Raw genomic sequence first — 15,222 nt, forward strand, 5'->3', positions numbered from 1 at the left:
TTGTAGATGTACTCAGTTATTTCAAGTGTTTCCTACCTATGGCTGTTTTGGCTAAACCATTGGTCTTTAAGTTGCTATGTGTTTGGAAAATAAGTTCGTCATACTCATCCTGTCTAAATACATTGTTTCAGATACTTCCTTGTTTTTCTCACTGTTTCTTTCAGTATTGACATTTATCCTCATTTATTTGACAATATTATCACCTATATACACATAGTAGAAAAAAATACATATAATATATAATAATAGCGACTGTACTGTAAGTCCTCCTGAGGGCTAGAAATATGTTTTGTCTACTACTAAATACTGGCATCTAGAAAAGACCTGGCCTATGGTAGGTGTTCAACAGATATTTGTTGGATGAATTTGTGAGCAAATAATACTGTTTCATGAAGCACTTTTGAAAGTGTGTATTCCTCTTAATATAAAAGTGTTACATGAAAAACAGATTTTGTGGGTTAATACATTAAAGCAGACGTGTTTTTTAAAGTCTTGGAGACTTTCTTCTTCGAGACTTAAATATGCTAATGTGTTGTTGAGTGCATTAATAGGGAGATATTTGTGCAGCATTTCTAAACTTATTTGACCAGAGATCCCTTTATAGGCAGAGCTGTTCATAGGACTAATGTTTCCATTGTGTATATTTTATGGAAAAGTGGGGTTTTTTATTACTGAATTTTTAATGATTAGTATTTCTTTATCATTATCTTTTTGGGGTTGTATGCTTTTATAATTCATCAGAGGGGCTAGACCTCTAATGGTGTATTGAATTGGTAAAATAGCCAGCCTGCAACATTCAGGGAGTACTTGTCCTTCTTTTCTAATTGTATGTCATTTCTCTTGCTTTACAACTTAATGGGTTTTGGAGTATTGACCATGTGCTGCATTTCAAATATTTATGCATTTAAGTAGCGTAATCACAACAAATTTAGGTTACCTGAAATTGTTCTCTATTATATGACTTAATATGGTGTCTGCAGAAATGGAAAGTAGAATTTTTTCCATTTAAAAATACAAGAATATTTGTTGTGTTTTATTTTTGTTTAAGACCTCATTTGCAGAGGATTGAGTTGATTACACTTCTCCATTCACGGTTCACATACATAGTTTCATGCAGACCCTTCTCATTTAGAATAATTTATTTAAATTATAAATTCTCCTACTTGCCCATACCCCCCACTGTCACTCCCCTTACATTAACATACCCATTGTGATATTTTTAATGCTTACTTTTTATTTGTACGTGATCTTGTAAACAAAGTGTTTTGTTTATATTTTTAATTACTTTATTGTGCTATATTTTATATATCATAAAGTTCACCCATTTCAAATCTACAATTCGTTAGTTTTTAGTAAATTTAACAGGTTTTGCAACTGTAACCATATGTGGTTTTTAAAACATTTCATCCCCCAAGTAAGAACCCACATGACCACTTACAGATAGTCCTTATCCCCTCCCATCCCTAGGCAACTGTTAATTTACTTTCTGTGTCTGTAAATTTGCCTTTTCCAAACATTTTGTTTAAATAGAATTATATATGTTTTCTTGTATTTGGCTTCTTTCATTTCGTATAATGAAAAGTTCATGTGTGAAGTGGCACGTCAGTAGTTCATTCCTTTGTATTGCTGGATAGTATTCTGTTGTGTGAATATGACATTTTATCTACCAATTCACCATTGATATTTAGATTGTTTTTTGGCTATTTTGTATATTTTGTTATTTTGGGCTGTTATGAATAATCTTGCTGTGAGCATTGATATATAAGTTTTACATGGACATACATTTTCATTTGTCATGGGTAGATACCTAGAACTGGTATTGAGGAGTTACGTGTTTTGTATTTAATTTTTTGAGAGCTGCTGAATTATTTTCCATAGCAATTGCACCATCTTACCTTCCCACTCGAAATATATGTGGGTTCCAATTTTCTACGTGTTCACTGTCACTTGTTATTTTTCAGTTTTAAAAAATTTTAGCCATCCTACTAGATATGAAGTGGCATCTCATTGTGGTTTTGATATGCATTTCCCTCATGACTAATGATGTCAAGCACCTTTTCCTGTGCTTATGGGCCATTTTTATATCTTTGAGAAGTGTCTGTTAAGATTCTTAGCCAAATTTTTAACTGGGTTGTCTTTTCTGTAAGAATCCTTTATATATTCTAGGTACAAGTTCTTTATCAGATACATGATTTGCAAATGATTTTTCACATTTTTCTGCTTGCATTTATACTTAGTTAATCATGTTCTTTGATGCATAGAAGTTTTAAATTTTGATGATGACTAATTTGTCCATTTTTTCCTTTTGTTGCTTATGTTTTTGTTGTCGTAAGAATCCATTACTAAATCCAAGGTCACAATTATTTACCCCTGTGTTTTATTCTAAAAGTCTTTTAGTTATGGCTCTTATAATTAGGTCTTTGATCCATTTTGAGTTGATTTTTGTATATGGTGTGAAGTAAGGGTTCAACTTCATTCTTTTACATGCGGATATACAGTTACCCCAGAAAGATTTATCCAAGAGACTATTCTTTCTCCATTGAATAGCCATAGCAGCCTTGTTAAAAATTAGTTGATCATAGATGTATGGACAGGTCTATTCCATTGATCTCTCTGTCTTTATGCCAGTACCTTACTGTTTTGATTGCTATAGCTTTTAATAAGGTTTGAAATTGGGAAGTATAAGTCCTCCCACTTTCTTCTTTTTCAAGATGGTTTTGGCTATCCTAGGTCCCTTGCAATTTGATAAGAATTTTAAGACCAGCTTATCCATTTCTGCCAAAATCTTTTGTTTCTTATGTAAACAAATTGTCTGCAAAAACAAGTTCCCTTCTGATATTAAACTTCCTGTTGCCTTTTATTATATTGCTGACCAGTACCTCTCTTGCTTTTAAGCATTAGCATTGATGGTGGGTATCTTGTGATGCTCATAATCTTAAAGGGAATACATGTAAATTTTACCTAAAAGTGTAATATTTGGTGTAACTTTGAGGAATAAGATATCTGTGAAGTAAGGAAAATTTCTTTCTGTTGATAGCTGGATAAAATATATAATAAAGCAATTAAGTGAAATATTGAATAGAATCTAAGTGGTAGGTATATGGATGTTTGTTACAAAAATCTTTTAACTTTCCTGTGTGTTTGAAAATTTTCCCAATACAATGTTGGGGAGAGGGTATCAGGAGATGAAAGCAGAACATATTTTCCCAGTAGAATATATTAGTTTTCAGTTTATGAAGTAAAGTCGATATAGTGTCATGGAACTACCTGGGTTCAGGTCCCAGATTCTTGACTTACCAACTGTGGGATGTTGAAAAAGTTACCTAACGATCTGTGTTTTAGTTTTCTCTAAAATATTAAAATCGTCATATAGTTATGAGTATGGCTGGATGGCTGATTGGCTTCCTCACTGTTGGATCGGTGCTTGGCACATACAAGTTTTAGTATGTGTCAATCACTAACTGAGCACAATTGAAATATGTGCATTTAATTTGTAGAAACATGTATTTTGCTACATTGTGTTTTAAAATTTCATTTAAAAATTTTTGTTTAGTTAAGATGAGGTCAATGCCAGATCTGGAGGCATGATGGGAGATGGGGATAAGAGGGGAAAAGTGGAAGAATGGACAGGTGGGGAAATGAAAGGCACTGATTATGTGCTTTTGAATAAGAAGTTCATGCTGTAATTGATTGGCCTTTTTTAAAATAAAACTTTATATTGCACATATACTCTAAATGTTCTATTGAAAATCTTTACACAGCAAAAGACAAAAGCAAAAGTAACTTTCCTTGCATAAAACCATCCTTTCAATTTCTGTAGATTGACCTAGAGGCTGAGAGGGTGAGTACTGTAGCTGGCGTTGGAATTCAAGGTACAGATAAAGAAGGTGGAGCAAAAGGAGAACAACAACCCATTAGTTCCCCTTGGGATGTAGTTTTTGGAACATCAGGTATGTGAACTTTTGACATTAAATGTAAAAGTAAATTTTGCTTCATATAAGTTTTAAAAAATATTCTTGAGATGGTCATTTGGATTAATTCTATTGCTAATTGCTTTCTTTTATACTTTTATACCTATGCCTCAGAGTTTGTTAATTGTGTAAAAACAAAGCTAGCAGTAATATAGGTATATATTATATATACTAGAGTATGTATTATATATAATACTACCTATTTTATTTTATCTGTAAGATAGACTATGTGTTACTCTGAAGAATTATGTATTAGATGCACCCTCCAATTAATGTAGTTCTGAATTTCTTATATTGAAAGGATTATAGTTTCAGAACTTCAAAAGATTATTCATAAACAGTAATCAGTAATAATAAAAATAAATTTATTTATTATTCATAAATAAGGAACTTACAGTGTCATTATATACTCTAGTTTGGAAAAGAAAAAGAGGCAGCTGCTTTTGCTTTAGATTTAAAAAATTTATATTAAAGTATGATAGCTTCTTTTGAACAATTGAACTTTTACCCTACTGAATTGTGTAGACATTGATAATGAATGAAACGTAATGTTACCTTTATTATTTATATTAATTGACTAAAAGAAATCCAGGAGTACTCTTATTAGTATTCTTATTTTTTATTGGCTGTCAGTGATACTGAGATGGTCATTTACATGTCTAAAATTGGATTGATGAGTAAACAAAGTTAGAATACATCGAAAATGGAATTTTGGACTAAATGGTTGGTGTTGTCTTCATATATTTGAAGAGTATATAAGTACCTGCTTAGTTGAAAGCCTGTACATTTGAGATAATTTTCTTTTATGATGCCAATTTAATTATGATTCAAAGACCCTACTTTGTTATTAACTTTTATAAAGCACTTAAAAATTCATAAAATAAATGAGTGAACTTCTAGTACTACCTGCACTTAACACTTAAGTATTTTGTATAGGTTATTTTTGAGAATTCTATTTGTGGAATTGTGTGTTGTAAACATTTATAATTTGTTTTGTAGCTCACCAAGGGGGATGGTATAGTAGGAGCAGTGCATCCGACTAAAGGGATACTTCATATGTAGAGAATTTTGAAATATACAGTGAACTAAAACTCAGTCTCCATTTTATTACCATGCACTAGCAATTCTAAATAATTCCAGGGCTAAATCTTCACCAGTACTTTTCACTTTTACCTCCCTGCCTTGTTTGCTTTACTTATGATTATTTTTACTAAATTGTATTTAGTGTGATGTTATTTATTACATGAGCTGTTCTATAGTGCAAGTAAACAAACTACAGCTACATTTAGCAGCATGGACAAATATAACAAGGGATATTTTGAGTGATAAAAGAAAGTTACAGAATATGTACAATATAATTTATTTGTAGAAATCTACAATGTGATTTCTTTTATAGCAAGTACAATAGCATTTAATACAAGCACTGGGAGATCCATTCAGACATAATAAAGTTAAAAAGTAAGAAGAATGATAAATGTACATTTTTATACTAGTGGTTCCTTATGGGAGGAGGAGCAATTAGGTAAGAAAAAGAAATAAAAGGCATCCATATGGGAAAAGAAAAGTGAAATTGTCTCTGTTTGCTGATGGACATGATCTTATATGTAGAAAATCCTTATGACTACACCAAAAGACTATTAGAGCTGATAAATTTTGTAAAGTTAAAGATAAGAAAATCAACATACAAAAATTAATAGTGTTTCTATATATTAACAGTGAGTGGACTATCCAAAAAGGAAATTATGAAAACAATTTCATTGACAGTAGCATTTAAAAAAATAAAATAGTTGAGTTAATTTAACCAAGGAGGTGGAAAGATCTGTACACAGAAAACTATAAAACATTGATGAAATAATTTGAAGAAGACAAATAAATGGAGAGATATCCCATGTTCATGGATTGGAAGAATTAATATTGTTAAAATGTTCATACTACCCAAAGCATTCTACAGATTCAGTGTAATTTCTATCAAAACTGTGTTGTCGTTTTTCTTAGAAATAGAAAAAAACTATCTTAAAATGTATATGGAACTAGAAGAGATCCTGAATAGCCAAAGTATTATTGAGCAGAAAGAACAAAGCTGGAGGCATCACACTTCCTGATTTCAAACTATGAAGCTGTTGTAATCAAAATAGCATGGTACTGTTATAAAAACACACATATCAACCAATATAACAGGATAGAAAACCCAGAAATAAACCCAAGTATTTACAGTTAAATGATTTTCAACACAAGTGCCAAGAACACACAATGTGGAAAGGACGATTCCTCCTACAAATGGTGTTGGGAAAATTGGATATCCACATGCAGAAGAATGAAATTGGACCCTATCATATACAAAAACCAATTCAAAATAGATTAAAGACTTATAAGTCCTGAAATGGTAAAGTCACAAGAAGAAAACAGGAAAAGCTCTACTCTACAACATTGATCTGGGCAATGAATGATTTCTTGGATAGGACTCCAAAAACACAGGCAACAGAAGCAAAAATAGACCAATGGGATTGCATCAAACTAAAACGCTCTATACAGCAAAGAAAACAATTAACAGAATTAAGAGACAACCTATGGGTTGGGAGAAAATATCTGCAAACCATGTAACCGATAAGGGGCTAATATCCAAAATATGTAAGGAACTCAAACAACTCAATATCAAGAAAACAACCTGACTAAAATATAGGGAAAGGGTATCAACAAACATTTCTCAAAAGAGATATGAATGGCAAGCAGATATATGAGAAAATATTGATCATCTCTAATCATCAAGGAAATGAGAACGAAAGCAATATGCGGTATTACCTTACACCTGTTAGAATGACTTTATCAAAAAGACAAATGATAAATGTTGATGAAGATGTGGAAAAAAGAGAACCTTTGTACACTGTTGGGATTGTAAATTAATACAGACCTTTTGGAAAATAGTATGGAGGTGCCTCAAAAAACTAAAAATAGAATATTTATGTGATCCAGCAGTCCAACTTAACAAAGGCATTAAAATTGCTATGTCATAGAGATATTTGCACTCCTATATTTATTTCAGCATTATTCACAATTGCTAAGATATGGAGGCAACCCAAGTGTCCATCAGTGGATGAATGGATAAAGAAAATGTATATCTAAGGCTGGGCCTGGTGGCTCATGCCTGTAATTTCAGCACTTTGGGAGGCCGAGGTGGGCAGATCACCTGAAGTCAGGAGTTCAAGACCAGCCTGGCCAACATGGTGAAGCCCCGTCTCTACAAGAATACAAAAATTAGTCGGGCATGATAGTAGGTGCCTGTAATCCTAGCCACTTGGGAGGTTGAGGTGGGAGAATCAGTTGAACCTGGGAGGCAGAGGTTGCAGTGAGCCGAGATCACGCCACTGCACTCCAGCCTGGGCAACAGAGGACGACTCCGTGTCTAAAACAACGAAAAGAAAATGTGTATCTACACACTGGAGTACTATACAGCTTTAAATACTGTCATTCATGGCAACATGGATGGAAGCAGAGGACATTATGCTAAGTGAAATAAGCCAAACACAGACAGATACTGTATGATCTTACTTGTGGAATCTGAAAACATCAGTCTTAGGCTGGGCATGATGACTCATGCCTGTAATCTCAGCACTTTGGGAAGCTAAGGTGAGAGGAATTCTTAAGGCCAGGAGTTTGAGATCAGTTTGGTCAACATAGCGAGACACTATTTCTACAAAAGAAATTTTAAAATAAAAAATAAATTTAAAAAAATTGTAAGAAAATCTCAGAAAATGAATGTAGAAAAGGGGTTGCTAGAGGCTAGGAATAAGGGAAAGGTATGGGGAAAGAGAAGAGGTTGATCAAAGGGTACAAAGTTTCAGTTGGAGGAATAAGTTTTAGAGATACTGTGCACTGCATGGTGACTGACCTGTAGTTATTATTTCACAGCTGCTAAAAGAATATTTAACATTTGCACCAGAGAAAAAAATGTTGGTAAGGTCATAGATATGTTATTTAGCTTGAGTGAATCTTTCTACAGTGTACACATAGATCAAAACATGACGTACCCCACGAATGTACACAATTATTATTGGTCAATTAAAAATTTGAAAAAAGAGATGTAGGAAAGAGACTAGAAATATCTCATTATTTTAAATCTACATGTAATATGTAAATGCATGTGTTTATGTATTTTAAATAGTATCTGAATATTTAACCTAACTATACTGTACAGTCATAAAATAATTAGTATAAAGTGACTTTTACAAAATTACGTTTTATCTGTGTTCATTTTTTAATTGTCATTCTTAGTATGGTCAGAACATCATGCACCAAAAATAATTACTACAGTAAGTTCATTTTTTTCAGCAGGTACGTTGTAATGTTTCTAAAATGTGTATCAGGTCTCTGTTGACTCCATTCATACCAGACAGCAACCTGAAAGACACTAAGGTTGAAACCTCTATCAGCGTCTCTCTTTTTTTTTTTTTTTTTTTTTTTTGAGACTGAGTCTCACCCTATCACCTAGGCTGGAGTGCAGTGGCGTGATCTCAGCTCACTGCAACCTCTCCCTCCCGGGTTCAAGCGATGCTCCTGCCTCAGCCTCCCGAGTAGCTGAGATTACAGGTGTGCACCACCATGCCTAGCTAATGTTTGTATTTTTAGTAGAGATGGGGTTTCACCATGTTGGCCAGGCTGGTCTCTAACTGCTGACCTTGAGTGATCCGCCCACCTTGGCCTCCCAAAGTGCTGGGATTACAGGTGTGAGCCACTGCGCCCAGCCAAAACCCCTATCAGTATCTAAGTACTTTAAGACTTTACCTGATTTTGAGTCATTTATAGAAAGGATAATGTGCCAGAATCCCATTAACCTTTCTTGGCCCTTTAATCAACAATTTCCCTAGATAGAAATTTAGCCATTCTTCTACAACCTTTAATGGTTGAAATCCAACTATTTAGTATGCTAGTCTGATAATCTACAGTGTTGGTATTTATGTGCTTCAGTAATATGCTTCTCTGACTCCCATTATTAATATGATATAAAATACCAAGAAAAAAATATTTTTGCTTTAAAAAAATCAGATGACACAGGAAGTTTTGAAGGAATAAATTTGATGCGGTATGACTAATACATTTTTGTTTTGTTAAGAAGTTATATCTTTATGTCTAAAATTTGAGAGAAGATTCTTACACTGCCTTATCACATTGACTTGGTATTAAGTTTTTTTAGGTTAATTAGGTATAATTTATATAAAGTAAAATTTACCCTTATTAGGTATATAATTCTGTGAAATTTGACAAATATGTGCAGTCTTGTAACTTTTACCACAGTCAAGATACAGAATATTTTCATCCCAGAAAGTTATTTCATAGCCTGTTGTTGAGTCTCCCCCCACCATCACCACACTGACCCCAACAACTGGCAGCAGTGATCTCTTTCCTATTCTCTGTCATCTTTCATGTCTGGCTTCTTCCATTTAGCATAATGCTTTTGAGATTCATCCCTGTGGTTCCATGTATCAGTAACTTGTTCTCTTTTTTCACTGAGTAGTAGTTCATTGTATGGCTCTACCACAGTTTGTTTATTCATTCACCAGTTGATAGACATTTGAAGGTATTTCTAGTTTTCAGTGGCTATAAAAAACCTCCATAAACATATGTGCACAGTTCTTGTTTTGTGGTAATGTGCATTCACTTCTCTTGGGCAAATGCCTAGGAATGAGCTTACTGGGTCATATGGTAAGTGAATGTGTACAAGAAACTGCCAGACTGTTTTCCACAGTGGCTGTTTTCCTAAAGTCCCAAATGTCTGTTGGGAGTCATTGCTTCTGTCTGAAGAACTTCTTATGACACAGGTCTGCTGGCAGTGACTTCTCTTGCCTTTATTCTGATCTGAAAAAGTATCTAGCTTTCATTTTTGAAAGTTATTTTTACTCCATATGTGAATCTAGATTAACATTTTTTTCTTTTAATATTTTAAAGATAAAACTCCATTGTCTTTTGACTTACATAGTTTTCCACAAGACATCTGTTTTAATATTATCTCTTTTCTTTATATGTAAAGTGTATTTTTTTCCTCTGGTTGCTTTTAAGATTTAATCTTTGGTTTTCAGCAGTTTGATATATCTAAGAATTATCCTGCTTGGAGTTCTTGAGTCTGTGGTTTGATGTTCATTATTTTCAAGAAATTCTCACTTCAGATATTTTTTTCTGCCCCTTCCTTTCTCTTTCTGGGACTTCAGTTACTCATATGTTAGATTTCCTCTTAATATTATATTCAATAACTCTTGCATATGGCGTTCTTTTTATTCACTCTTCTTTTTTTTCTTTTTGTATTGGTAATTTCTACCAATTTATCTTCAGAGTCACTAATTCTTTCTTCAGCTGTGTCTAGTCAACTGATGAGCCTGTTGTATTAGTCCATTCTCATACTGCTATAGAGACTATAGTTTATAAAGAAAGGAGGTTTAATTAACTCACAGTTCCGCATGGCTGGGGAGGCCTCAGGAAACTTAAAATCATGGCAGAAGGTAAGGAGGAAACAAGGCACATCTTACTTAGCAGGCAGCCGAGAGAGTACCAAAGGGGAAGTGCCAGACACTTACCAAGCAAGCAGATCTCGTAAGAACTCATTCACTCTCATGAGAACAGCATGAGGGAAACTAACCCCGTGATTCAATCAGTTTCCACCAGGTCGCTCCCTCGACATGTGGGGATTACGATTCAGATTACAATTGGAGATGAGATTTGGGTGGGGACATGGCCAAACCATATTATTTGTAGAAGGAATTTTTCATCTCTAATATTATGCCTTTTTAATATAACATTTGCATTTCTTACAGATTCATCTCTGCTGAAATTCCTTATCTATTTAGGTGTGTTGGCCACCTTTTTCTCTAGGTTCTTTAACATTCTATGCATAGTTATTTCAAAGTCTGTATTAGATAGTTCCAAATTTGGGGACTATCCTCAAGTCTGTTTCTGATCATTCCTTTGTTACTTGGAAGTGGATAATTTTTTTGCTTTTATGTGTGTCTTCTCATTATTTATTATATGTCAGTCATCTTGTATAAAACAATAGAGGCTGAGATAAATAGTACTTATGAAAGATTGAGTCAATTTGGTCAGGAGCTGAGCTGGGCCTTGGTTTTATTATTGCTATGTCAGTGCACCATATTTTAAAAATTCCTCTAGTTGGGCAGCTGTTGCCTTCTGATTTTGCTTCAGTACATGGGCCTAGATTAGATGGAGGGTTTTCTCAGTGTTTCTCAGCTTTCAGTCATCCCTGTACAACGAAGCCACGTGGTGGTTCCCTCTCTCCATTCTTGCAGCTGTCCCAGGGATAGACTGCTACTGGTTGTTATTCTGCCCCAGGCTTGTGTTGTGGATAGGGGTGTTCTCTGTTGTTCAGCCTCAGTCTTGGGAAGGCCCTGAGTGCCTAGGCCTTGAGGAAAGGATGCAGGGAGCTTTTTCATTGTTGCTATTCCTCTTTCTGGCAGCTAAACTCTGTCTGGTGTCTGCGATTGGTTTGGGGAGCCTCCTGCTTCTCCCCTAGCAGAATGAGAACTCTGCTTGGTGGCAGTAGAGCATTTTTGCATCTCCTTTTCCCACAGCTGTAAATGGTGTTTTCCTGTGCTCTCTGTAAAATGACCAGCTTTGCTGCCTTTCCCTAGTGGCTTAAGACTTTGATTCATAAGAGGTTTAGAGACTTTGTAGAAGCAAATCTGTGTAGAAGCACTGATGGAGAATTTCACAGATGCTCTTAGGAGGATTCTAGTCATAGGTGCTTAAAATGACAGAATTTTTTAAAAGCTGGATTTCAGGTAATTTTCATGTTCATATTTCTTTTGTTGATTTTATTTCTGTTTTCTAATAATATTTCTCTGATCTCTACTGATAATTATGAGTGAGTTTTGCCTTTAAAAATATTCTTAAAACCTTTTCAGCCTCTGTTATTGTCCTTTTAAAAAAGTTTTAATTTGTGACTGTTGAAAGTTAGTAATATTAAGTGCACTCTTTTTTGTAATTTTACCTTCTATTTTAGATTTGGGGGTATGTGTGCAGGTTTGTTGTGTAGGTCTAAGTATACTCTTAATTTAAAATGGAAATGTTCATGATTACCACATTCTTGTTAGAGGGAACAAAACTAATACCCGTACTCAGTGATGGAACTATGTGCTTTGGAGTCCACACTCCAGGATGAACAGTTGTAAATTGTTAATATGACTCTTGTTACTTTGATAGACATAAATGCCAGCCCACTTTTTTTTTTTTTAACTTTTTTTGTTTACAAAAACAAACTCTTCAGTTCTAGCACGGTGGCTGTGAGCAGGGACTCTGGAGCCAGACCAGCTAGGTTTGCAGGTCCACATCTTAGTAGTTGTGTGACTTTGGACAAGTTTCATAGCCTCTTTATACCTCAACTTCCCTATCTAAATTGACGATACAAATAGTACCTACCTGAAAGGCTTATCATGAGGATAAGAATTAATATATGTAAAGCACTTAGAACAGTGTCTAGTGCATAGAAAGCGTAATATAATATTCGTGTTTGTTTGCTGTTGTCACTGTTTTCTATAAGATAAGAATTTTGTCATAAAGTGTCACAAACAGATGCTGATGGTCTGAACCAAACCAAAAATGGGAAGGCAAGGGACTAGAAAATAAACTTTAAACACATTATCCAACCATAGACCATTCCCAGGGGTACAGGGAGAGAAAGGCAGAGGGGTAAACCTCACTATGCATCCCGGAGTAGAAGGCTATGGGTACATTTAATCAGATCCCTGTTTCTGATCACAGACAGAAATGCACTTGGGTGCTTGTTACCAGAGCTAAGTCCATGGGTCAGAGGCAGAAGGGAGGGCGAAAAGGGGGCAAGCAGAGAACTGAACCAAAGAGCACAAGCTCGCTTCCATAGTTCCTTCATTCTCATCAGAACACTCATAATCTAGAGTCAGATTCACTAATGAATTCATTTTCCAAGTTTAGCTGGGTGAATTTCAGCAAATTATTTAGCCTCTTTGAAGCTGGCTTTTTATAAAATGAAGATGATGATAATAAGACTTCTTAAGATTGTTAAATTGAAGGAAATAATCCATGTAAAATGATTAGCTCGGTACCATCAACACAGAAAGTGACCTGGGTGATGATAGTCATTATCCTCATAAGTTGATATGTAGAATTCCAAACACCTGAACCCTGACCTGACACTGCCACTGCTTCTCTACTTTTTCTCATTCCTCGGGCATCTGAAGGAAATAAATACACAGAGACCAAAACTAAACCAATGCCCATACTTTATCTATCACTGGAAAGCTTTTGCCTTATTACAGTAAGCCCCAGCTGAGCTAGACCGACCTGTTTGGAGAACTAGATAATGGAGTTAAATTTGATCTTTCACTCAGCTCTGCACCAACATAGCTCTCCTTTGCCAAGACAGAGGCTCTAAAAGCAAGCTAAGAAAAGCAAATGTTTTTGTTCCTAAAGCTTAGAGCTAAATTTGCCTAACTCACCCTTCTGAGATTTTCTTGGAGTGGGACATTGATGTGAAAGAGAAAGAAAGAGGCAGTTTTCAAGGTGGGAACAGGATGACTAACCAGTTCGGAAGGAATTCTTGCAGTAATCCCTAATGGTGGCTTAGGTCAAGGTGGGGGTAGTGAGAAGTGGTCAGATTTTGGATATATTTTGAATAAGGAGCCTACATAATTTGCTGATGGATCATGCGTGACATGTGAGAGAAAGGAGGAATTAAAGGTGACTCCAAAGCTTATGACCTGAGAAGCTGAAAGGACGGAGTGTTTTTATTTTCATTTACTTGGTCAACCTTGCTTACAGTCATGTTACCCAAAAGGTCCTAACATTGGCTGGAGCTGACTTTTCAATCAAGATAAGTTGTATAAAAATATCTGTCTGTATTTCCCTCAATAATGATTCTCAGTGTAGAAGGCTATAAATCTTGCTAGATTTACCCTTAGGTGTTTGATGTTTTTCAATGGCGTTACAAGTTTTCTTTTATATTTGTTTGCTGCTGTAAACCGATAAAAGAATTTATCCTTGCTAATTGACCCTATACCCAACAACATTGCTAAATTCCTCTATAAAATTGTAAAGATTTTCTGTGTACATAATTATGCAATCTGCTAATAACTACAGTTTTATTTCTAATCTTTTTGTACTTTGCTTCTTTTTCCTTCTTTATTGCACAAACTAGGACCTCCATAAGGTGTTAAATAGAAGTGTTGATAGTGGGTATCTTTGTCTCATTTTTATTCTCGGGGGATGTTTGTAGTATTTTATTCTTAAGTAGGATGTTTGCTGTGACTCTCTTAAAAATGTTCTTTATAAGATTAAATAAATTGCTTAAGAGTTTTTATCATGAATGGAAGCTTGTTAGAGATATTGAAAGGCTTTATTGTTATGGGTGGCTTTGGAGTTCTCAGCCCTATCAGATCCCAAATCCCCTTCCTATGATACATTTTAAGAAAAGCCTCCTTTACCATACCTAAAGTGAAATTCACAGGTAATATAATCCACCTGTGCTATGTATTTTTTATATATATATAAAAAATAGAGAAGAAATAAGGGTAATTTATAATAAAATAGTGTAGTCATCATGTAAATGATCTGGCATGACTATATTATCATATAATATATTACCCATCAAATATCCACAGCATTTTTTAGGGTGGGCCGCCACTCCCATTCAGCATCATTGTTTGAGAGGATAATAGCACAGGTTTACATGTATAGCAGACTTCTGGGATTAGAGATGAATCAGTAGTACTATTAGGAAATACCAGCCATCATTAGGATAGTTTTAAGGCTTTTTTTCTTTTTTGTTGTTTCTAGGGGAAAGTTTACTCATTCAACAAATAAATACCTACTGAGTATTTGGCATGTGCCAAGCACTATTCTATGGGTTGCTAATAAAACTGTGAATAAAACAAAGCTGCTAGTCTCTTAGACCTTATGCTCAGTAGAAGAGAAAGGCAGTAAATTAATAAATATGTAACGTGTAAGATAGTGATAAACGCTACAGTGAAAAATAGGCAAGGTAAGGAGCTAAGAATGATGGGTGTGTGTGGGGTGGGGGCGAGGGAGTAGGGAAGAAGCTTGAGCAGAGATCTGAATGTTCATATCTGGATGTAAGCTTTCTAGGTTGGGAAAGGAGGGAGCACACTAGGCATAGAAGTTGAAAGACAGCAAATTGTTTAGCACCTAACATGGTGCCAGGCATCATGTTAGGTGCTTTGCTTACACTGTTTTATTCCTTCCAGGAATCTTATGTAGA

General features: G+C 34.8%; 1 protein-coding gene across 6 annotated transcripts in view; it reads left to right on the forward strand.

Annotated features, from left to right (window-relative positions):
- Nucleotides 1-15,222, forward strand: part of NHLRC2 (NHL repeat containing 2) — a 60,850-nt gene that overhangs the window by 25,257 nt on the left and 20,371 nt on the right. For all 6 annotated transcript variants that reach the window (XM_050805669.1, XM_050805668.1, XM_050805670.1 and 3 more), the window contains one exon: nt 3,821-3,950. In XM_050805669.1, the coding sequence (XP_050661626.1) occupies nt 3,821-3,950 (130 nt within the window). The remainder of the gene's footprint in view (nt 1-3,820; nt 3,951-15,222) is intronic.

Source organism: Macaca thibetana, chromosome 9 (genome assembly GCF_024542745.1).
Source record: "Macaca thibetana thibetana isolate TM-01 chromosome 9, ASM2454274v1, whole genome shotgun sequence".
In the NCBI taxonomy this organism is placed as follows: Eukaryota; Metazoa; Chordata; class Mammalia; order Primates; family Cercopithecidae; genus Macaca; species Macaca thibetana.